At 35.3% G+C, this 25,124-nt stretch overlaps 1 protein-coding gene across 4 annotated transcripts in view; it reads left to right on the plus strand.

The window, feature by feature from the left end:
* The window catches only part of SLIT2 (slit guidance ligand 2), a 368,351-nt gene that overhangs the window by 295,744 nt on the left and 47,483 nt on the right, over positions 1–25,124 (plus strand). For 2 of the 4 annotated variants that reach the window (XM_019025924.4, XM_019025925.4), the window contains 7 exons: positions 428–499; positions 998–1,069; positions 2,767–2,838; positions 5,751–5,914; positions 19,180–19,304; positions 19,436–19,533; positions 20,783–20,922. In XM_019025924.4, coding sequence (XP_018881469.1) covers positions 428–499; positions 998–1,069; positions 2,767–2,838; positions 5,751–5,914; positions 19,180–19,304; positions 19,436–19,533; positions 20,783–20,922 — 743 coding nt within the window. The remainder of the gene's footprint in view (positions 1–427; positions 500–997; positions 1,070–2,766; positions 2,839–5,750; positions 5,915–19,179; positions 19,305–19,435; positions 19,534–20,782; positions 20,923–25,124) is intronic. The other 2 variants (XM_055385658.2, XM_063705088.1) reach the window with 1 other exon arrangement.

Raw genomic sequence — 25,124 nt, forward strand, 5'->3', positions numbered from 1 at the left:
ATAGGACTTTTGAGGATAAGGGTTTATTTCCCACCGGCAAAATTTTGTCTATCGCAAGTCACCTCCAAGGAAGCTCCCTGTAAAATATCAAAAGCCTTACGGAGATGGGCGCAGAGGGATAAGGGCAAATAAACTCTGCTCTGAAGCTGCTGCTCTGAAGTGAACCAACCCCTTGCACGTACACTACATTGGCTAAAGCAATGCATATATATATAATCACTCCTAATTTTAAAACAGTGAGGTGTAAATAATCATGAATAACATTGCAATCTACTCCAGTGGGTCGTTCACTGTTTTATTGTTTTCAGATAACAGCTGAATGCTAACAATACTGCTATGACTATAAGAAGACCCTTCTCCTTCTAAGAATCACTAATATTTTCATTTCTGTGGTTAATAGTGTACTCCATTTCTTTTTCTCTTTTAGAGACTTAAGTAACAACAGAATAAGCACGCTTTCTAATCAGAGCTTCAGCAACATGACCCAGCTCCTCACCTTGTGAGTGTGAAAGTGTGGTACTGAGTATTCATTAATTCATTGGACAAAAGGCAGTTTCTAGATGCTGGACATTGCTATTGAACAAGACAGTCTCTACCCTCAAGGAATGTTTCTATTGAGAGAAACAGACAAAACCACGATACGTGAACAATGTAGACATTAGGAAAAGTATTGCGTTCTATTAAAAAAAAACAAAGAATAATTTGTGTTTGTGGGGGGCTTAGGGGAGATTCCTAAGATAGGGAAAATCCACCTTAGGGAACGGACGGCTGAGGCACCAAAGTTGGGCAGGAGTAGGCAGAGGGAAGCATTCTAGGTTGTATTTAGGAAATAAGTATGTTGTGTTAGGGAGACAACACACAAAAAATAACAATATATTGTGTGTTAACACTGTCAGTTAATAAGATGCTTTAATAAGCCTTAACTGCTTTATTTTTGGAAGTATTTGGCCATTTTTGGATTTCTGAATAAAACAAATTGACATATGTATGCTTTCAGAATTCTTAGTTACAACCGTCTGAGATGTATTCCTCCTCGCACCTTTGATGGATTAAAGTCTCTTCGATTACTGTAAGCATCTTGTGTTCAACAGAATATCTCTTTTCTCAGAGATCTGAGTTTGGGGTTGTCTTTTAAGGATGTAACTGCTTTGTTGATTCTTGGTGCTTGAAGATACATGCATTAGGATTTATTATAAATTAGGAAATAGAAAAATCATTTCTTACAGTATCATTGTCCAACAGCTTTGCTTTGGACAATATAACTTCCTTTTTAGTAATACTGATTGTTGTTATAGTCATTTATTTGATTATATGTAACATTAAGACATATGGTTTATAGAGTTTCAATTAACTTTGAAAGAAACTTTCAAAATTGAGAAACTTTCAAAATTAATTTCTTTAGAAATTACGTAGTATATGAAAACATTTTTACTGTGAAATGTACTTTAAAATATGTGAAATAAAACATGATCCTTGATCCTACTCTCCTGCCTCAGAATTTACAGTTTGATGTGCTCTCTGGTCCTTTTTCAGATGCATTTTTTTCTATTCTAATAGATGTAGGCCCATGGCTATATAGCTTTTAAAAGCCACAGATATTAATAGGATCTGTTTTTGTTCTGCCATTGTCTATTTTTGTTTAACATATGCTTTTGAATATTTCAAGTCTATCATATATATGAATAAAAATATATATATAAGAATGGAATAGATATATATTTATACATATATATAACTCAACTGTTTAACTGGTAGAGACTGTTGTATTGGTGGGAGGAACTAGAACTGATTCAATCATCTTCATCTTTACTGTGATTTGGTTTAATTTCAAATTTTAATGAGTACTATACAGTACTCTAATGAACATCCTATACATTCCTCTTGGTGCAAATGTGCTGGCATTTCAGCAAGAATTTAGGGTGTGTGGGAAGGTACTGTCAAGTATATTGGAAGGATTCCAAAAGTAACTGTCTTGTTATTCCCCAGACAAGACTTTGTCCATTTAGAAGTTAATTTTTCCACCAACTATTTAAGAGTACCTTTTTCAAAACACTCTTGCAAACATTGGATATTATTTATTCTTTTATTTTTGTCCATATGACAGATTCAAAGTTATTCTGTGTTCCTGTCTTAATTTGCACTTCCAATTAGTAGAGCATTTGAGTATATTTTATTTGTTTACTAAGCACTCGTGCTTTTTATTCTAATGAGCTTGATCTATCATTTCCCCATTTTCTGTTGGGTACTTTATATTTTCCTTATTAATGTAGATATCTTTATGCATATACTACTTTACTCTATGCTTGCAGGGGTTTTTTTTAAATGAAAGAATTAATCCTTATATCTTATATAAGTTGCAAATATATATTATTCTGTTTCTTATATGGAATATTTTATTGTTTGGATATATTTTATGTTGTCAAAAATTTCTCCCTCTTTTCCTTGATGGTTTCTGGATGTTATAACTGAGCCTTTGAAAGCCTTCCTCACTCTACATTTATAAAAGGAAGATCTTCTTTATTTTCTTTTAATACATTTTTATTTTTACATTTAATTCTTCATTCTGGAATTTATTTTGTACACATAATGTGAGGTGGAAGCCGTTTGCTTTCTCAGGTATCCAGTTGTACCAAAACTGTTTATTTTATAGACCGTCTTTTCTGCACTCATTTAAAATGCTTATTATAAACTAAAGTCTCGGAATTTCTCTGGAGTCTATGAGTTCAGAAATATGGGAAGTTTAATTTTTCTTTTTCTTTCTTTTAGTTCTCTACATGGAAATGACATTTCTGTTGTGCCTGAAGGTGCTTTCAATGATCTTTCTGCATTATCACATCTGTGAGTACCTAGTTTATGAATATAGGTTTAGGGTCAAACCCTTCCTAATGAGTGACTTGGAACATTCCTCTGCCAGTTATTTTATTGTAACATCATAAGATGTAATTGGTTTCATCTTTAAAGAAAATGTGAAGATTTTCAAACTGGATATGATGCCTTCTGCAAGATGGCTTTAATTTTCCCTTCTGGCTCTTATTTTCCAGTAGTCGAATTATCTTTGCTTAGCTAAACATGTCTCTTCTACAAATATGGCTCTCCAACTTTACTAGCCTATGCTTTTTCTCTCATTATTTTCTGATTCTAGAACATCAGCTCCCTTTTAATTATCTATCCTAACCCTGCTTTTCTAAGTCACATCTCAAGTATCACCTTCTCTATGAAGCCTCTCCTGATTTGCTCAAAATGGATTTACTTATTCAGCATCAACTATGGCACCACGCAAAAATAAATTCAACATGGTTCGAGACTATAGTTTGGAAGTAAGAGACAGCCAAATACTTAGATTGGGTGAAATGGCTTTTCCTTTGTGTTTTCTCTGATCACAACTTGTTTGTACCTCCATAGTTTTTGAAGTACAATATAACCATTTGAAAATATGTGATAAGTGGGGTCCAAAAAACTAATTTGGGTCAAATTCCATGATTTTATTATTACTAGGTGTAATGTTAAGATCATGGCAAACCTAGAAGGAAGTTCAGCCAGCAGCTTTAGGATCCAAAGCCTCCTTGGCTGATGCTGAGTTGGGTGCTTGGTGGCAACTATCTATTTAACTATGCCTAAATAGCAATGTCAGTTGTGCCCCAGTTTCCTAGAAGAGATTGCCTGCCATATCCTCTCCTGGTTTTGCACTTCTCTCGAAAACCCACAAAGTCCAAGAAGATACGAGTTTACAAAATTGAGAAAGGAATAATCATTTTTCACTCCAAAAATATACATATGATTGGAATTTTAAAATTTGCCACCCAAAAGTCTACGCTTTTACATCTTCTTTGAATTGAATTGAAGATCCAATGTTCAATCACATTATGTCTGCATTTGCCTTATAGAGTCTGTGTTATCAATTGACGTTTTGTACATCAGTCTATCAGACTGGTGCCTATTAATATTCCTTCCACTAAACTACTAGGTCCAGGAAGGCAGAGCCTTTACATTTTCATGTTTGAGCCAAGAACCTACCTCTAAGTCACTCCTTTACAAACTCCATGGCTGCCACGTGCATGAGCTGCAATATGAAGGAAGCTAGTAGCTCAGAGATGCAGGGCTGTGGTGCCCTCAGGCAGAGAATGCAGGCTGAATGAGGAGGTAGCCATTCTGCTAGTGTTATGGTCAGGCATCAGAAAAGGCTTCACACGAAAGGTGCTGCTTGAGCTGAGCGGAACTTCCCTTCATGTTACCAGCCTCCTCCCGCAACAGTGAGAGCAAGTAGAGTCTTCCTTGTTCTGTGCCCTGCTCGGCCTTGCATTTCTTTTTTTTTTTTCTTTATATATATATACATATATATAAAGAAATTTTATATTTTGTATTTTATTATACTTTAAGTTCTAGTGTACATGTGCACAACGTGCAGGTTTGTTTGTGCCTTGTCTTTTACCCCCTAGATCATAAAGAGCTCTGCTTTTTCACTTTTCCCACTTCCTCCCCTGTCACAGCAAGGACTTAAATGTTGATAGAGATGAGATCAAATGACTAAAAAACATCATTTTGCTCATTTTTAATTTGGAAGGGTTTGAATCTGACATACATATGCAGGTAACATTCACTACATTCTGATTCTTAAACGGGGCATTAAAACTTCCACAGTATCGAGTATTATGATTCTACACATATATTTCAGGGGCTACCTAAAAAAAATAAGATAACTATCCTGACGGTAGACCTAGTAGGATTACTAGTTAGAAGCTAATTGTAAATCAGAAGTAAGCAGTTTTTAAACGCCATTGTATGCATCTACGGCTTCAATCCAAGCTTTATAAGGTTATGAGTCCAGGTCTCAGTTTCTTAATCTGTAAAGTCAATTACTAATTAAATGGACCTTATAAAGTTACTATTTAGGATAAAATGAAGTAATTCTTATAAATGGCTTATCCCAGCTCCTGCATATAGTAATAGTGCAATAAATGTTAGCTATTACCTTGATTACTTTCCTGTCACTACTTCTAATGAACAACCGTAAAATGAACGATCTTGAAAAGGGACAGACAGCACCCAGTGCAGGTCCAGCTCAGCTCTGGTGAGCTAGCTCTAGACATCTTCAGTATTTTATGTTCTTTCTTTGTACTTACCTGTCCTTTATCTGTACCATTATTCCCAACCTTTCTTTCTACTTAACTCTAACTATCCTACACAGCTTAGACTTTCTTAACCACTAGCCTCCCAGAAAAGTTAATCTGTTTGTTCACCATCATCTTGTAAATACTTCTCCTACATCACTAATGAAACTTCTTTGCATCTGTGAGTATATCCCAATGCTAATGCTAATCTCCTCTGCAGTAGGGGTTCTTTGGAGGTAAGAATAATGCATTATTTGTATTTGGGTCCTCAGAACCTTGCATTGTGATTTAAGTCATCAGTAAATAATTGGTGAATGAAATATTAATGCACTCAGGGTGTGCTTACACTCAATATAAACACGTCTCTGAAAATATTAGGAGACCTTCTAAAGCAACATGAGTGTTGACACCAGTGACAACTCACTAAATCCCAGTGCACATCATTCAGGAAAATGGGGAATCCCCAGTGTCTCTATTTTTTGCTAAATTGTTATCCTCAATAAATCTATGGGGATTTTCTGCTGAGCATCACTTTGAATTCTTTTGCCCTTAGGAAATAACAATACTTCCATACTTGTGTGTGTGTGTGTGTGTGTGTGTGTGTGTGTATGTGTGTGTGCTTCTGTGGTGTTGTTTTTCCAGAGCAATTGGAGCCAACCCTCTTTACTGTGATTGTAACATGCAGTGGTTATCCGACTGGGTGAAGTCGGAATATAAGGAGCCTGGAATTGCTCGTTGTGCTGGTCCTGGAGAAATGGCAGATAAACTTTTACTCACAACTCCCTCCAAAAAATTTACCTGTCAAGGTATGGTTTTTAATCATTTGTATTTCTTTTAAGAATTACTATATTAAGTAAAAAAGAAAAAGACAACCAATTGTCAATCCAAAGGTATGGTTGAAATGCCCAGTAAATGATTATTTTTTCAGCCCATGCTTGGACAAGACAGAGCAGTTACCTGAGGTGCCCAAGTAAAGAATTAGGCTTTTCAAATAAGTCTCAGAAATAGTCCATTGGTAATGACCAAGTTTTCTTGAAAGTGTATCAAAAAACATAGAGTTCACAATTTCTGGAAATTCCTTTCATAGCCTCTAACAAGTCAAATGTTTTGCTTTTGCCCTATCTGAACATGTGCCCTGCTCCTAGGGCTGCCAGGGCCCTGTGGCTTCCTCATACCAGGTAAGGAGAAACAGGCCCTCCCCAGTGTTCAGCCCAAACCTTCTGACTCGCCTTATGTGCTGCAGCCTTCCTGTGTTGATGTTCTTGTTTCTTGCTTGTTTGTATCCCTTTCTTTTCCCTTTGTTTGATGTATTTGTGAATTCTAAATATTGTCAGAATAACAAATATTATTTTCCTTTTTATTACAAGAATAATACATGCCCCTAAATAGAAAAATATGAATAATAAGAAACAATTTATTTTCTGCAAGAAGAAATAAAATTAACCATTAGTCAGCATACCTGGAGATAACCACTACTAAAGTTATTGTGTAAATATTTCCACTGATGGTAGTCAACTATATGGATTTAGGTTCCTTATAAAAAGTGGGATAAAGTTTACTATTATTCTTAGATTGTGGGGTTTTTTGGGGGCTTTTGTTTTGTTTTTTTTTTGTTTGTTTGAGACAGAGTTTCCCTCTGTAGCCCAGGCTGGAGTGCAGTGGCACGATCTCAGCTGACTGCAACCTCCACCTCCCGGATCCCGGTTCAAGCAATTCTCCTGCCTCAGCCTCCTGAGTAGCTGGGATTACAGCCATGTGCCAACATACCCAGCTAATTTTTGTATTTTTAGTAGAGATGGGGTTTCACCATGTTGGCCAGGCTGGTCTTGAACTCCTGACCTCGTGATCCGCACCCCCTTGGCCTCCCAAAGTGCTGGGATTACAGGTGTGAGCCACCACGCCTGGCCAGATTGTGTGTGTTTTAAGAAGGTCACTCATCATTATTAGATGGAGGAGAGAAATTCTTGAAAATGTTAAATGTCTAATCAGAAAATATTGATTAAGCATGTTTTATGTGCAAAACTCAATCCTAGGTGTTATGGAGCATAGAGAACTTCATGGTATGGCCTTGCCTTCCATGATTTGAAAACCTAACTAAAAAGATAAGCTTTCAACATTTGAATATTTATGGAGGAAAAACGTACTTAAGTAGGTAATGCTGTGCGGTGGGTTGCAGTGTGAGCTCTGAAGCCCAGCCTGGCTGGAGCCAAATTCCAGCTTCACTTTTTGGTAAGAGTTAACTGTAGTTTAATTACTTTACTAGTCTGTGCCTCGGTTTCCTCATTGTAAGCAAAGGTGGTGATGGTTACAGTCTGAAAGGATTTTGTTAAGATTAGATAATATAGATAAAAGACTGCCTCAAACACAGAAACATTCAATATGTTAGCTGCTGATTGTATTGTTATAACATTTCAAAACACCAAAAAAAGGTGATGTAGGACACTTCATGATTTATTAATAAAAAAGTAATTTTCAAATCCTATGCATACCCTCAACGTTTTTAATTTGGCCTCTAATGTATTTCATGGTGGTAAATGTTGGCAAAAGGTAATTTGCACCACACTGTAAATATTAACATTTTAAAACAAAACTCATCTGAGATTTTTTTTAAATGTATCTGGTGGAATCTAAATATCAGAGCTAATTTTATAAAAGGAAAAAAACAAGATCCCCCTTAATATATTGCATTGTTTTTTTCTTAAACTGTATTTTCTCCTTGAATTCCTATTTTCAATACCCCAGAAAATTGTGTCATTTTTTTGCTCCAAAAACTATGTATACGATTGAAATTTTAAAATTTCCTGCCACCAAAAGGCTGTAAGTTTTTACATCTTCTTTGAATTGAATTATTGCTGTTAATATTAGTGCATCACTGATTGAAACTACATAATTATTTATCAATATTTTATTTTATTTAAAGTTGAAAGTGAAATTTTATTGCAGTGCCTCTCTGGGATTATGTGCATTGATTGCAAGAATTTTTGCAATAATCTTTCCTTTACTATCCTAGATCTTTATTGGGACAGTGTCCTGTGATAAGTTTCTGGTGGGCTGAGAAGTATATCATTATTTTGTAAAGTGGGAGAGAGATGATTGTCAAAGGGGAGGCAAGGAAGGTGAAACTGGCATAAAACCTTCTACTCAGCGCATTATCAGGCAAATTTCATGGGGAAGTTGACAAACTGCAAACTGATTCTGTTACACCTTTCTGTGCCCAGCAATACTCGTACTTTATTTTCAATAATGCTAATGCTTATCTGTATTTCTTAAAGTTTATAATTCCCTGCAGGTATTTCTTGAAAAAAAATCATAACACAAATCTGAAAAAAGTTGCATATTTGTACTCCACTCTTAGAGCATCACAGTTTACACTAATTTGTGAAATGCTCTTGGAAGTCCAAGATAAGTCCCCTGTCTCTCTCTCTCTCTTTCACCTTGGGAATCCCAATTCTCTGAGACCCAACAATACTGAAATTAGGCCAGACATAACACTACAGTGGTCTCTAAGTGCTCAAGTGAAAGAAAGAGTCTCACATCTCTCACATTAAATCAAAAGCTAGAAATTATTAACAACAACAACAAAAACAACAAAAAGTGTAGCAAGGAAGGCCATGTTGAAAGCCGAGAGAGACCTAAAGCTAAGCCTCTTGTGCCAAACAGTTAGCCAAGTTGTGAATACAAAGCAAAAGTTCTTGAAGGAAATTAAAAGTGTTATTCCAGCAAACAGACAAATGATAAGAAAATGAAACAGCCTTATTGCTGATATGGAGAAAGTATTAGTGATCCAAATGGAAGACCAAACCAGCCACAGCATTCCTTTAAACAAAACCCTAACCTAAAGCAAGGCCCCAACTCTCTTTATTTTTATGAAGGCTCAGAGAAGTGAGGAAGCTGTAGAAGAAAAGTTGGAAGCTAGCAGAGGTTGATTCTTGAGGTTTAAGGAAACAAGCCTTCTCTGTAACATGAAAATGCAAGGTGAAGCTCCAAGTACTGATGTAGAACTACAGCAAGTTACCCAGAAGATCTAAGATAATTGATGAAGGTGGTGACACTGTTAAACAACAGATTTTCAATGTAGATGAAACAGACTTTATTGGAAGCAGATGTCATCTAGGATTTTCATAGCTAAAGAGGAGAAGTCAGTGCCTGGCTTCAAAGTTTCAGAGGACAGGCTGACTGTCTTGTTAGGGGCTAAGAAGTTGAAGCCAATGCTCATTTACCATTCCGAAAATCCTAGAGCCCTTGATAATTACGGTAAATCTACTCTGCTTATGCTCTATAAATGGAACAACAGAGCCTAGATGAGAGTACACCTGTTTACAGCATGGTTTCCTGAATATTTTAAGCCCATTCTTGAGACCTGTTGCTCAGAATGATTTGTTTCAAAATATTACTGCTTCTTCACAGTGCACCTAGTCACCCAAGAGCTCTGATGGAAATACACAAGGAGAATGATGTTTATATGCCTGCTGATGCAATATCCATTCTGCAGCCCATGGATAAAGGAATAATTTTGATTTTCAAGTCTTATTTCAGAAATACATTTTATAAGGCTACAACAGCTGTACATAGTGGTTCTTCTGATGGATTTGGGCATAGTAAATTGAAATCATTCTGGAAAAGATTCACCATTCTAGATGACATTAAGAACATTTGTGATTCATGGGAGGAGGGCAAAATATCCATATTAACAGGAGTTTGGAAGAAGTTGATTCCAATCTGCATAGATGACTTTGAAGCGTTGAAAACTTCAATAGAGTAGGTAACTACAGACGTGGTAGAAATAGCAAGAGATTAGAATTAGAAGTGGAGCCTGAAGATGTGACTGAATTGCTGCAATCTCATGATAAAACTTCAATGAATAAGGAGATGCTTCTTATGGATGAGCAAACAAAGTGGTTTATTGAGATGAAGTCCGCTCCTGGTGAAGATGCTGTGAACATTGTTGAAATAGCCACAAAGGATTTAGAATATTATATAAACTTAGTTGATAACACAATGGCAGAGTTTGAGAGGATTGACTCCAATTTTGAAAAAATGTTCTACTGTGGATAAAAGGCTATCAAACAGCATCACATACTACAGAGAAATATCTGGTGAAAGGAAGAGTCAATTGAGGCAGCAAAATTCATTGTTGTCTTATTTTAAGAAATTGCTACAGCCACCCCAACCTTCAGCAACCATTACCCTGATCAGTCTCACCAGCCACTAACTCCAAGGAGACAACCTTGGCTAGCAAAAAGATTACAACTAACTGAAGGCTCAGATGATCATTCACATTTTTTAGCAATAAAATATTTTATAATTAAGGTATTGCATTTTAAGACACATTTAAGATATAATAGTATAGTTAAAAATAACTTTTATATGCACTGGCAAACCAAAAAATTTGTTTGACTTTCTTTATTGCAATATTCACTTTATTGCAGTAGTCTGGAAACAAACCCACAATATCTCCAAGGTCTGCCTGTACATACATTCATACCTACGTACATCTTTGTGTAACTCAGTATTTATCTGACTAACTTGAGCTTTTTTTACATTTAATGACTATAGAATCTCATGTACTTAATGCAGCATGAATGGAAATATGTTTCAGGGAAAATTAGCACTTTTCAGCACTGCCCAATACAACTTTCTATAGTAATAGAAATGTTCCAAATCTGCACTATTCAATGTGGTAGCCACTAGTTACATAGGATTATAGAGCACTTACAATATGGCTAATGCAATTGAGAAAAATAATTGTTATTTTATTTTATTTACATTTAAACTGAAATATACATGCATGTCTAGTGGCTACCATAGTGGATAGTTGCTACAAGAACTCAGAGGGATAATTTGTGTAAAAGAAGGAGGGCTGTGAAAGATGTAATGACATAAGTGGACAAGCAGACAAGTGTGAGGATAATGCTACAGGTGGGCATAACTGTGGGAGCAGAGCTTGCATGTAGGAAACTTCTGGACCTGTTCCAGGGCCACCAAAAACAGTTGAGCTAAAACTTGTTAATTGTCAGATGATGTAAAGCCTAAATTTATCATTTCAACTGTGGAAGTTCAGTTTAATATTCACTAAACTATAAGATCAATAGATTGCACGTATTTCAAAGTATACCTTAAATAGCAAACAGCATGGGTGTAAGCCAGTTGGCAAGCAGTGTAGACATTGAAGACTCAATCAATATAGTTGCAGTTGCATTTAGAAGACTTCAGAGTTTACTCAGTTTTTCTGTAACTGAATTTTAGAGTGATAGGCACTGAAACTTACAGTGCCCTTTGCCAGCATTTGTCTCAGCATTTGTCAAGCTATTTTGAAGTTTCATTGTCCTATTAATGAAGACTCTGCTAGTTCAAGGTTTATGACAGTTTAGACTGGATAGTTGCCAATACTACTACCACTACAAATAATAATAACAATAATAGCTAAGTTCTATTGAATAGTTTACCTAATGCTGAGTACTTTACATAGATTTTTATCTCTTTTAATCTTTCCACCATTCTTATAGTGAAAACTATCATTTCCCCATTTGAGATATGAAAATATTGTATTTTAGAGTTATTAAGCAATTTTTAAAAATCACTCAGCTGCCGACTGGAGTCAGAATTTGAACCTTGACTGTGATTCCAAAGCTTACTGCTTAAGTTTATTTTAAAGTTTTTAATAAAAGTATTTTCAAAATAAATTTTCAGTGTAAATAAGATTGCCACCCTATTATTGAAACATACTTAGAAAATGAAAATTCTGAACTACCCTCAAAAGCTTTACTAGAAATATTTACTTGTAAAAATGGATTGGTAGAAGGCCAAGTATTTTAATCTATTAATTAAAATAATTCATTCAAGGAAATCCACTGAGTACTATACTATTAAGCATATATGCTTTTTGAGTTTTAAAGCAGCAAAGTCATGTTTCTTTAAATGTTTTATAATTGAGGTTTACATATTTTAACTTAACTTTCCCTCTGGTTATGCCAGTCTAATGTATTTTTATTTTATTCATGAAAATTATGTAAGTACAAACTCTCAATATTAAGGTTTGTCAATGTATAATTTCAAAATATAGCAGGAAGACAAATATTTTTAATTGAATGCATGTTTACATAGCTATATTTAAATACAATTTAAATGTTTTTTTCTGCTAAAGGATGCCATGCTGTTATTTTGAGTCATTAACTATTTTAATAAAGACAAAAGTGTTTTCTTTATGGTAAACTCTCATCGTTTTGATGCATAACAGAAATAAATGAACAGGAAGAAATTGATTATCAGATCATATTTAATTAATACCCAGATAGAGCATCCCTGAGTGGGAAGCAGATGGCCATGGCTTGTCTTTATAACCCAAATGTCCTGACCTCATCTTTTAAATATAAGATGACGTTAGAGTGATTAAGCAGTCTGCAATAAAACAGTTTTTGTCCTCTCCAGATAGTCATTGAGAAAGTCAGTGTGGAAAGTGGAACATTGTTAATTTCTAATATTCCCTTTATTTCTCTTGGTTCAGGAAGTTTTAGCTATGGAGGCAACTAAATTATTTTTTTATTTGAAAGACATTTATTAAATAATTACATATGCTAATGAGTGAACAATCTAATGGAGATGACTTACATGTGCTGAAGAGTGAACAGACTCATGGAGATGAATGATATATTTATTCATTAATTAAACAAATATTATTCAAGTTCATACAATGTTCAAGGCACTGTGTCTAGGTGATAAGAATACAACAATAAACAATTCAGAGTAAAACCTCTGTCCTCATGGACCTGATACTCTACTGATAGATACTTTTAAATAGATAATTCTAAAAAATGGTATGGAAGTCTGGTGATAGAAATATGTGTAAGATGCTAATAATATATCTATACCGAATGACTATGGAATTGTAACTGATACTGTCAGGTCCAAGAGGCCAACAGGAAATTCTTCTTTTGAATCAAATGGAATATAACACAAAGAGGGGAGGAGGCTGAAAAGGGGAGGGGTCTGGTGGCCATGAGCTCAAAAGAAAGGCCAGGATATGATGCTGAATGTACCTCATTACTTCATTTGTAAAGGCCAGCTGAAGGATCAAAGAAACCTGAAACATTGGCATAACCCATGATAATCAACATTTAGCATGCCATGGTTGATCTCTTCCTCTAATTTTATATGTTAGGAATCCTCTAGATTCTGGAATTCCTGTGAAAAACTTCACAATTCTCAGCAATAACATTGTAATATTACTGTTTTTCTTAGCAAGATCGACATTTTCCATTTTGGACGAGTTTTTGATAGGCTTGAGTGGGAGCTTTTGTTCTGTGTCTTAAAATTATTGATATTGTCCTTAGTCGTTGAATTAAGTATGAAGGTGATTAAATAATTGAGCCCAACCTAAAGCAATGAAAAATTCAGTTTTGAAGCATTATTTAGAATAATAATTATTCAAAACTGATCAGTTAGATCAGTTTTGAAGCATTATTTAGAACTTGGTCAAATCTTTTTTACGTTTTCAGATTTAGTATTACTAGTACATAGTTGTATCTTGGAAATTACCTTAGATTTTGGAGGTTTTGATTTGCTTATTGGCTAAAGAGAACATTCAAGTTTGGATAAGGTAATCTGCTAAACGTACCATTTAAAAAAGGGGGGGCTCTTTTATTATACTTTTTAAAACTTAAAACACTGGGAAAAACTTAACAGATATTTATTTTAATAGGTAAAGAGAACTAGCAATTAATGCTCTGTTCTTATATGTTTTACATCCATATTCTCTCCAATGCAAAGATTTTATAATTATTGCCCTTTCCATTTAATTTTGGCTCAGGAAGTTCATTTAGTGGCCCAAAGTCACATGTAAGTGTTGCGAATGGCCAAGCCTGGTAATCCAAAAGGTGTAGTAACTTAGCCTTTGTGTTTTTAGCTAACGATTTTTACAATGCAAATTTACAGGATTTTAACCTCTGTCATCTGGAGATCGTCTCCACCCCTCCACTGAAACTAGAACACCAGGATCTTCTATCTTGCCAATTTAGTGGCTTCTTTTTACTTATCTTTATTTGCTCTCTTTACATCTTCGACATTGGTGGCCACTTCTCCTTCCTCTACAATCTCTTGGCTTCCTCATTCCTTTTATTTTTTCACCCACTTTTTCATGTAGACATGTAGCGTTCTATCTTTAGCCCTATCAAATTCTCAGTAGATTTCAATCCATGCCTTTAAATTTCTAGCCATGGCTTTTCTTAAGAACTTCACATTCATATTTCCATTCACTTAGTGGATTCTTCTCCCTTGATGGCTTGCAGAAACTTGAAACACATATTCTAAGACATGCATTCTCATTCCCCACATCCACTCTCTAATTGATACATGTTTGTCTCTCCTGCTAAACTGTAAGTTTTTTCAGAAATTCAGGCATTTCACTTGTCTTTGGTCTCTGAAAATCTGGCCTAGTCCCTGGCACAATGTAGATGCTCAGTAAATATTTGATAAATTAATGATGGAATGTTGTTAACAAATATGCATTTGTTATTATTAATAAAACTTGAGAAATGCCATAATGTAATTGCAAGTGGAGCGTAAAAGCATTGGTTTTAAATAAAAACCTTCTTTTAGTTAATTATACCCAACATCAAATATCCCCAGGATGTTTTCCTGAGTTGCCTTTGATGTACCTCTGGCTTGATACAAGGGCAGTGCTAGAGGATTTTGTTATTTGACCCATGTTTCCAAGGGATGCCAGAATGAAGGCAGATTCTAGAACATAGCTAGAAGTTTTTGTCTGGAGCTTTTGGTAATAAATCAAAATGAGATACAGTACTCACTGGGTAGCAATAGTGGTGTCAGGTGCATAACTAGTGATTTTAGTGAAGTAAGCTAGTCTGCCTACAGGCTTTAATGGATTCGAGGTCCAACAGTTCTTCCATTAAAGATTAAAGTAACTGACAGAGACAGATTGTTAACCAAACTTTCTTCTCATTTTCCCTTTGAATTATTAAGCTAACCACACCTCCACCCATATAGCTAATACTATAGTGCTCTCTTAATCAAAACCGAATCTTAAATCAATCCAGTTCACCTCGACTGTTCTCCTTCATTTCAGTGATATTAGTAAAGATCTTTATCCCTGAAGCTACGTTTCCTTTCCCCTCCGTGGCACACATCTCATGAAAGCTAATTTGTTAATAATGTGTTAACATTTCTTGGAAACAGTTAGCTTTAGAAAGGAGAAAAGCTTAAAGATCGCAGTTCTTTACCAAGCAGCAATGAAAGAACAAAGAGAACCTCTTCTGTTTCTTAAAGGTGTACTATTATTTCTGGTGCTTGTCCACACCTAATTTGTAAATCACAGTTGCTTTCCCTAACAGCTTAAAGTCATTAACTCTCAGTGTTGTACCCGGTGCCCACTTCTATTTCCCATGGGTTTCCTAATAGTCCCTGTAGTTTCCCCAAATTTGAGCAGCTCCTAGCATATATAGAAGGCTCTCAGGGAGACTGTGATGAATAGATAAACAGCAAGATCTAATTTGCCTTTGTCTGTGTTGAAATTTGGACAAACAAGAAAATGACTGGTTTTCTCCTTTTAAATAAAACACTTTTTGTTCCTCCTACCTATTCCAACTCTCTGGAAGTCTAAGAAAGAGTGTCAGTACTTGCCGTAATTTTGTATTTGATCTCACTAGGTTCCCTCCTTGACATTCATTGACATCTTAAAACAACCTATTGGAATGGCTGCCATTATCCTAATACCACACACTTAAGCAGTAAATCTGGGTTTAACTTGGGTTGGTGGATTTCAGATCCTATGCCCAAGATTGCTACATATTATGGACATCTTTTCACCTAGGACTGATCAAGTGTGGAAAATTCTGCCAACTGTTGGCTTGCTCATGGAGAGGTGTGCTTCTTCCCTCATTTTATGATGACTTTATTTGGCATCTCTCTTTAGCTCTGATATCATCTCCTTATTGTATAAACAGATTAAAGTTGTCATTCTCCTTGAATAAAAAGATTCCGGGAGAGGTGCTCTGAGAAAGTGTAGTGGATAGAAAATGAATCACAAGTTGAATGCAAATAGAAGACAGAAGATGGACTTAGAAGGGCAAAATATGGACAGGGAGATGAATGGGAGGAGAGCCAGATGCAAAGAATATCATTTTAAGAGATTAGACTATAGAAACAAGAGGATTTAGATAAACCAGGTAGATGTAAAAATCACATTCTGAAAAGGATTTTTGGTTAAGGAGAATTACAAGCTACATAAAATAGGAAAAGAAATTATATCATATTTAGACCTTTAGAGATACGAGAGGAGGCTGCTATGTGGAATTTGTTTGACTTACAAACATCTTTTGTATTACCCTTCACTCAAACTCAAGTGCTAGAAATAAGAAATGATCGTTGAATAACTGGGTTTTAAAAGATATGAAAAACAAGAAGCAAATAGAATGATAGCTAACTTTACCATTTTGGTAAAGTTGGTAGTCATGAGCTTTACCAACCTGAAGAAGTTGGAACTCAGTATTTTGCTATATTCCCAAACCCTATGCCACAATCAGTTCAGCAGGTTTAAGAAATTGTTAAAAGAGTCCTGAGTGTATGAGAATGCTTGTTATCTTGATTTTTTTTTTAGCTAAACTGAATATATATGAGGAGGCAACAATCTCCCATAACAAATTCCAGATATGAAAATAATTCAGCATAATTATCCCTGTGGAAAACCAAATTTGGTCTGGAATAAAATGCAAAGAAATTAGATAGTGATTATTAATCAGATATGGTCCGGTGGACATTTATTAAATAAATCCCCACTACGTGGTAAAATGAACATGAACTACTTCAGCCAGGCAATGATGCTGCCAGTATACTCGATTAAATTCTTCAAAGTGTATTCCATTTTCTTCCCTAAGACAATCTCTTAATTTCTCATCTAATTACTCAAACATAATTTTTGGAACATGTCACATTCCACAGGATGAACTTACAAACTGCCAACCCCAAACTCCTTTTATTTAAACCACAGCCTTACAAGGTTGAAAGCACAGTAACAGGCCAAAAGACATTTTTTCTCGAGGCCTTGGGATGTGGCCAGATAAATGCTTATAGTCGTTGCATTTGCTGACTTGCTGTTTTGCTGGCATACATTCTTCACCGTTCCATCCTACGCCTTTGTTCTGAGTTAGGTTCTTTCCTGTAAACTATTAAGGGATCTGCTAGCAATGAGCTATTTTCTTTCCTCTTGCTGACTCATATATAACTTTAGCAAACTCAAAACCATTTATTGTTAGGTATTATGCTAATTTAACTAACTGCTTTCACTGTCACCATTCATTTCTGCAGTGTGCTGAATAGCTAAGTTTTTTGCCCTTAATTGATAAATAAATTGGGGAGGGCGGAGAGAAATTAAATTTCTATGGAGCTTACTTTACTTCAGAATTAATGCCAGCAGTTTCCCAGCTGTAATTTGATATAGAGACTCCTTTAGTTATTCTAGTTACCAAGACAAAATGTAAGGGACATTAGCACTGGCACAGTCTCTCCTAGTGACTGAGGCATCACTAGAAGAAGTAAGCACCACCTCTTTCCCTTAATACGGTCATCCTAGGAACAGTTAATTTTCTCCTAATGGTTAAAAACAAACAAACAAAAAACAATTTCTATGTGGATACATTTCAAGAGTTTTTTAATCGATAGAAAAGCTAAACACTACAGGACACTATCATTTTCATGGATTTTAATTCAATACTGTTACTTGAATATGTGCTAGTATTTCCCAGGGTAAAGGATATGAAGAGATACAATGAATCTCTGTGGCCACCATATTTATTCATGTTCTCTTACATACATGAGTTTCTTTCAGTAGATCAACAACTCAAGCGTGGGCTGTAATCTGTAGAATAATTTGATGCAGGTAGTTTATGTGAGTAGAAGTTACATAGCTTTTTGGTGAAGGCACCTTAGAAGGTTAGAGCAGTAATGGTGGGGGTGCAGAGCTGCTCTGTAATTATCCACGTAACTTTGCTAGAAATTGCATGTGATAAAATGTGCAATTAGAATTATTGCTGCTTGTTCCAGTGAAGATAAAGAACTACAGAGAAATACTACAGAGTGAAATATAATTAATGTTGACAGTAAGAAATGTATGTGTTTTATATATAAAGATGTCAGTGTCCTTTTCAGACACATTTGCCAAAAGGCCCTGTGGTGAGCTCTCACACAGAATGCACAAAGTATCATAGGTGGAACATACTTTTATTGAGGACAGTACAATTTCCACATTGTTAGTCATTTGTCCAATAAGTATTTGTGAACAAAGGAAAATGGCTGTGGCTAAATATGCATTTAATCGAGACCTTACGGCTCTTGAAGTCTTTTAAAGATGTCTCCCAAAACATGATTTTGCAAATAAAGATTGTTTCACAGATGTTTTCTTTTTGGAGAGGAAGATACAGAAACATCACCCATCACATATTGTGCAAATGAACCAACAAATAAACCGAATCAAAAGGAAATGAGGGAGATGATAATGAAGGTTACACTTTTGGTTTATTTCTATATGCATAGAGTGGCACTGTTTTGTATCTCCTATATGAAAGTCGTACTACTGAGTCAATGTTACCTGGGCAGGTGCATTGTATTGTGTATTTAATTACAGTGTTAAAGTTCTACTTATTTCTAAAATTTGCTCACCCCACACCACACCCACACACGTAGTCTTCTCTGGGACTGACAATAGGCATGTCCATGAAGCAGGAGGTTAAAGTACAGACAATGGCCAAGAAACACATCCACATAAACTAGTCAGCCCATGAGGGGACTCTGTGACACTGGCACCATTAACATCAGATACCAACTCAGAGTCCCACACTGACTTCAGAGAGGCTCACAGTACATCCAATTGAGAAGGCCTCCTGTTGCATTCTTGAACATCATTGGAGGATGCTGATTTCTGGCTTGTCATGGATGAGAGACACATATAGATATGTGACCAATAATAATTTTATATGAAATTTACCATTACATTAAGGCATACAAGTAATTAAAAGTAAACTGGAAGAGCATCAGTTGCTTATATTTTTGAATTAATTTTCAGGTCCTGTGGATGTCAATATTCTAGCTAAGTGTAACCCCTGCCTATCAAATCCGTGTAAAAATGATGGCACATGTAATAGTGATCCAGTTGACTTTTACCGATGCACCTGTCCATATGGTTTCAAGGTAAGTAAAAGCACTTTAAGAGTCACAGTTTGAGAGCATAACTTTTCTTGGTGTGCCTTTATTATTCTACTGTGCTTTCTGTATGTGCTGAGAACTACTTTACTCGACTATACTTGCCCCTTCTTCTCCAGGGGCAGGACTGTGATGTCCCAATTCATGCCTGCATCAGTAACCCATGTAAACATGGAGGAACTTGCCACTTAAAAGAAGGAGAAGAAGATGGATTCTGGTAGGTCATTAGTCTATGACCATCTGTGTCTGAAGTATTGGAGCAAAGATAACTAAGCCAACATGCATTTTCCTTTTCAAATCAAAGAACAGTATTTTTCAAAGAATTCGAGAGAAAGGGCAATATGTATTGGTCCCTCTCGTAGATATTGCAATATAAAAAATAAATGGAGACACTACAGCATTCTCAGCACAGGATGCTACAAAACCAAAACTAATTTACAAACATACACGTGTGCACATTCTGGTTAATCAGGTCAGATTAGGGCAAGACAAAGTATTAATATCAGCTCCATTATACTAATTAATAGCCAACTAGTCCCCTACTGCTAGTCATATATTCATCTGTTGTTTTGCTTATTGCTTTAACAGACAGTGTGTAATGACAAGATATAGGTCCCACTGAAACAGAAAATTAACGATTTATTTCCAAGACACAATGTAAGTAGACAGACTTGCTGTGAACGATTTTAATCTGGAGTTATTTAATCATATGGTACAATTACTTCAGATGTACTTCATGAATTATGAACTGGAGCTCTTTATTAAATGACACTAATAATGTCACATAAGAATGCTAATATACTACTAAAACTTGTTAGAATTTCACTTTTTAGAAGAAATAGACTTCATTGCTGCATTCTATTATGAAGTTCTCTCTTATTCATCTAGACTTTGCTCAAAAATTATTCGATACATACTCAAGATAGTTTTATGCCAGAGGAAGGATTGTATTTAAGACAAAGAGAACATTCACATTTTGTAATTGCAAGGAAGACAAAATTTTGTTTTCGGATTTTTTTTTTCAAAACATCAAGGACATTATAAGTATGTTAGTAGATGTTGCAATTTTAAAGATCAGAAGCAGTTCCTCTTCATTTATGAGCAAAGAAGCCTGAATTATTTTATTAGAGCACAACTCAAGATTAAGATATCTAGGGCTGTGAAATAAAACTGCTTGTGTTTTAGACCTGCAAATACAGTGGGTTTGTTGACTTTTAAGACCATGGAACCATTTGCCTTCTTGCAACTGGCATAAATTTTATTTTTTGAAGGGTTTCTGCTTTGGTGGATATTACCTTAAATTGATGTTTACAACATGTCAGTTAAAAGCATTTTAAAAAATCAATTTCTGGTAGTTAAAAGCTCTATGTTTGATGAACGTAATTATGCTTTTTTCAATATTTAGACCACATGACTTTAAAATGCAACAAAAAGATGTTTTTTGCCTTTTCTCCTCTGGCATTCAGGTGTATTTGTGCTGATGGATTTGAAGGAGAAAATTGTGAAGTCAACGTTGATGATTGTGAAGATAATGACTGTGAAAATAATTCTACATGTGTCGATGGCATTAATAACTACACATGCCTTTGCCCACCTGAGTATACAGGTACAAATAATAGGAAATATTTTGCCTTCGATCAGTATATCTGTTTGAAAGCATCATTGGAACTATGTTATATATGTTTAGTAAATCTTTTTTTATTTGATAAATGGCAGGTGTCTTGAAAATCAGATGTAATGTAAATAACATAAGGACTTAAAGATAGTTTCAGCTAACCAAAGACCCAGGAATCTCTGTTCAAACATATGCATCTATTATAAAGCCACGCTATCCAGTAATAAAAGAAGCTATTTTGCTAAAGCTTTTAGTCCCACAATTAAATGGCATTTTTGTGCAAACCATTTTCCCTGTGCAAACCAACCCCTAGTACCTGTGTGAAAAGAGGACATTTATTTAATAGCCAAAACATAATTAAGCTTTTGAGATCATTTGTCTTCATACTTGTGTCTTCGCTAGTGAGTGTTTGCCTCTAGTAACCCATGTCCCTCAAAATAAAAGTCAGGAAGATATTGAGCACTTTGGATAGTCTTATAAGACTATCACCTTTTTTCTAACACTTTTGATTCTTTGGATGACACATCTCATTAGAGTATTAATTGCTAAACTTCCTCCCTATTCAAACCAATTTGCTCTAAAGTCAACATCAAGTTTATGACTTGTCTGTTTTGTCAGAATTGATTTTTTATTTTTATTTTTGTGGCTCCGAATTAGAAACTTCATAGATATGCTCTTTTTCCTTTAATAAATCACTTAACATTGACAAAGGAAAAACAAGAAAGTTGTACACTTTATTTGTAAGAAAAAAATGGAGAAGTAATTTTGGTCACTCTACTCAAAGTTACCGTTTTCATTTTCTGGGTGCATTTCATTTACTATATCTGTTTTCATATAATTTAATACATAGCGAGAAAATCAAAGGATGAAATTACAATGCAGGTGACTGGAGTTAACATCTCATAACATGAAAGATGAACATACATCTGTATAATTAAATTTTCCCAGGGATTTGTTGGAAAATTATTAAAATGGAAGCTTTTATGGAATACCCAAACTGAACTTTACTAGGTACCTTTCTTGATGGGAAAATGCTAGGTAGAATAATGAGGCTCGGTTTTGGCAACCCAGATCTGTTTGAGTGACTCTGAAGGCTGCCTTTTCTAGGGTCTTATTTTTAATTTTTATTTTTTTGGCACCAATAAAGCACCCAATGTCATGTAAAGCAGTAATAGCATACTAAGTTTCCAGTAGAAATTTGAACGTGCTATATTACCAAGTCTTCTAGTAGTTGTCTACAGCCCTTCGACTGCTTAGTGGGTGGAATTTTAGCATTATTTGATATTTTACATAAACAAAGAATAGCAAGTATATTCAACATGCACCTTTCTAGAGTATCTGGAAAGAATGTAGGTGTTACGTAGCTTTCATTTTCACACTAGTATTACCAATGTTATCACACCTCAGAAACTTGACTTGGAGCCCTTTGAGCTACCTAAGAATTTAACTTCATTGGATGGGCTAATTTAGACTTCTCCAAGAAGCCCGATGTTTGCACTAAAATCTGCTACCTGGTACCTTCTTAGGATAGAATAATTCTCTTTTTCCATCATTTTCCTGATCATTATAGAAAGGGCTTAAGAACCCAGTTAATTTTGGAGGCCTCCTTAAACCAAGCCACTGTCACTGCACCAGACAAATTGGACCCAAGCATTTCAAGCAAGCTTTGCCTAACCAATGCACAGAACCAGGAATATATACATGAATATGTATATATATATTTCCTGATGAAAACCTAGGCTTTGGAGCACAACTGCAATCAGGTTCTTATGTGTCTTTTTGACAATAAAATTTCTAGAAGGTGGTTGAGGACTCTTGAGTTGGTTTGGAGGAGTCCTCCTGCTTTGACTTTACATTTGCTATTCCTTATTCTTATCCATTTCTTTTGAGTCTTTGTCTCACCTGCTCACCCTTCATTTCCCCAGCTCCCTCCCTACACCTGCTCCTCTTGAACACATGTTTTCTCCTATTCTAAGTGTCATTTCAGAGCAGTTTCCTTGGAGAAGTGTTATGAAGCCTCACTTCCCCAACTGTGTCAGATCTCTTTCTTTGAAACATATCATAAATACCTAAAGCTTAGCCAAACCATTTTTTAGCCAAAATGTGACATCTATAAAAGCTGTCATCTGGGAACTTGCCATGAGTATCTGTCAAGAGCCATTTGGCTCTCCACAAGAACTGGGACTGTTTTAGTCTTTTTACTTATAACTATTGCAAATGTCAGTTTGCCTTAATTTGGGCAAAGAATCAACAAAAATACTAAACAGAAAGTGCATGGCGTACAGAACATGAAGATATGACCATTTTATCTTTGGAATGGGTCTTGTGGGCCATGAAGAGTTTGACAATTTGGCATGAGAGAAGATATCTAAATGGGGCAAATGTATAACTCATCTATTAATTGTAGTATTTTTGTGCACACATGAAATGAGCTCATTTACAAAATTTCAAACAACCATCTGCGGATTTTGAAATCATTGACACATAAGTGACCTTTAATTATGGGGAAGTATGAATGAGGCTCTAGAGTTTTATATCCTACTTCATCCAAGTCTGCAGTTAAGGAGGAATTTTCTTATAATGTGATTATATGGTTTTAAATTTGAGTTTGGAATCTGATTAATGAGCATGAGATCTGGGAGCAGAAGCCCTGCTATGCTCAGGGAATATAATAGTGTTGTCAGTGTTTAAAAATCATCCTAGTAACAAGTTGATTTTTCCTTTGAAAATTTTTTATTTTATATCCCGAAAGCATACAATGAGAAGTGAACTCTGTTTAATAAGAACAAATAATGCCTTACAGAAAAAAAGCTTGTAAATTATTATGGTGACAGTTTTTGTATTTGACACCTATGTCAAGAGTCAGAACGGACATTATGTCAATGGAAACAAATTCAGAGATCTGAGAGCAATCTGACAGAGAAGTTATGATGTGATGAACAGACTACAAAACGTGACTAGAAATATTTAAAATAAAATGAGCCACCAATGGGGAATTTATTAAACATTATTTAAGCCCTATGTGACCAAAATATCACAGTAAGTAGTTAGTGATTTGTTAGAGGAGAAAATTCTCTGCTCTTTCCTGCTCCGGGGATTGACAGCATGAATTGTAAGGACAAGTACTGTTTTTCTGTTATTTAAATATTGCTATAACTTCACCACCCTAGTCACCAAAACCATTCTCCATATACTCCAGTTCATCATCTGTGCTTCCAGTTGTGTAATGCATGACTGCCGATTACTAGTATATTTTAGGTAAGATTAACTTTTGAAAAGTTGAATTCACTATGAATCTAAATTAACATCCCTATACTATTAAGAAAGTAGGACTTCAGAATTGTTAAACAAATAATTTTAAAATTAAATTTAAGGTTTTAATTGTAGCTTGAGAGATTTTGTTGATTTTGATTTTTTGTTTGGTTATTTTTTTAAAATCATGATCATCTTCTTTCTAAAGACGAGACATTTCTTGGAGCTAAATTTCCAAGGAATTCCTGAAATAACATAAACCTAACACCTATGCAAATAAAAACTATAAATATGGCACCCCTGTTTTTTAAAAAAATGGACACTTTTTTTAGGCTGTAGTGTTAACTTAGGTGTTTAATTCAAAAATGTGCTTTTGTATATTTCCCAACAGTCAGAACCCTGGATCTGCTATATCAAGACTGTGTGTCTCAATTAACTCTTATTCTTACAGGACCACATACAAGTATGACACAGTTGATCACATTTTAAGCCCTTCTTTCACTTAATGGGATTACTTAAATTCCATAAAGTGAACGTCTCCATGCAAATTGGGTGTGTAAAGCCTTAGAACACATTTTGTGGAAAATATTCAGACCACTTTAAATTTTCCATTGTGTACCCATTTTCTCTTTGTTTTCCGAATCTCTGACGCCCATGCACAAGCCATTCAGTGTCCATCTTAAACAGTAACACTGCTGGTTGTTCCATCACCTGGTTTAGACGCAGACCTCTAGCTCCCTGTGATGGCATTTACCTTTTGCCTCATTTTCTCCATGTTTGTGCGTGTGGCCCGGCTGTAGGTAAGAAATCCAAACCTTGCTTCAGTTCGCTCGCCCACCCCTGCTTCTCTGTTGTGAACGCTGCGCATTGGCTTCCTGTGCTCTGCTGTTGTATTGCAATGTAAAAAGTCTTTTGTCTCTTCTGTCTTTGTCGCTGCCAGC

Source organism: Gorilla gorilla, chromosome 3 (assembly GCF_029281585.2).
Source record: "Gorilla gorilla gorilla isolate KB3781 chromosome 3, NHGRI_mGorGor1-v2.1_pri, whole genome shotgun sequence".
Taxonomy (NCBI): domain Eukaryota; kingdom Metazoa; phylum Chordata; class Mammalia; order Primates; family Hominidae; genus Gorilla; species Gorilla gorilla.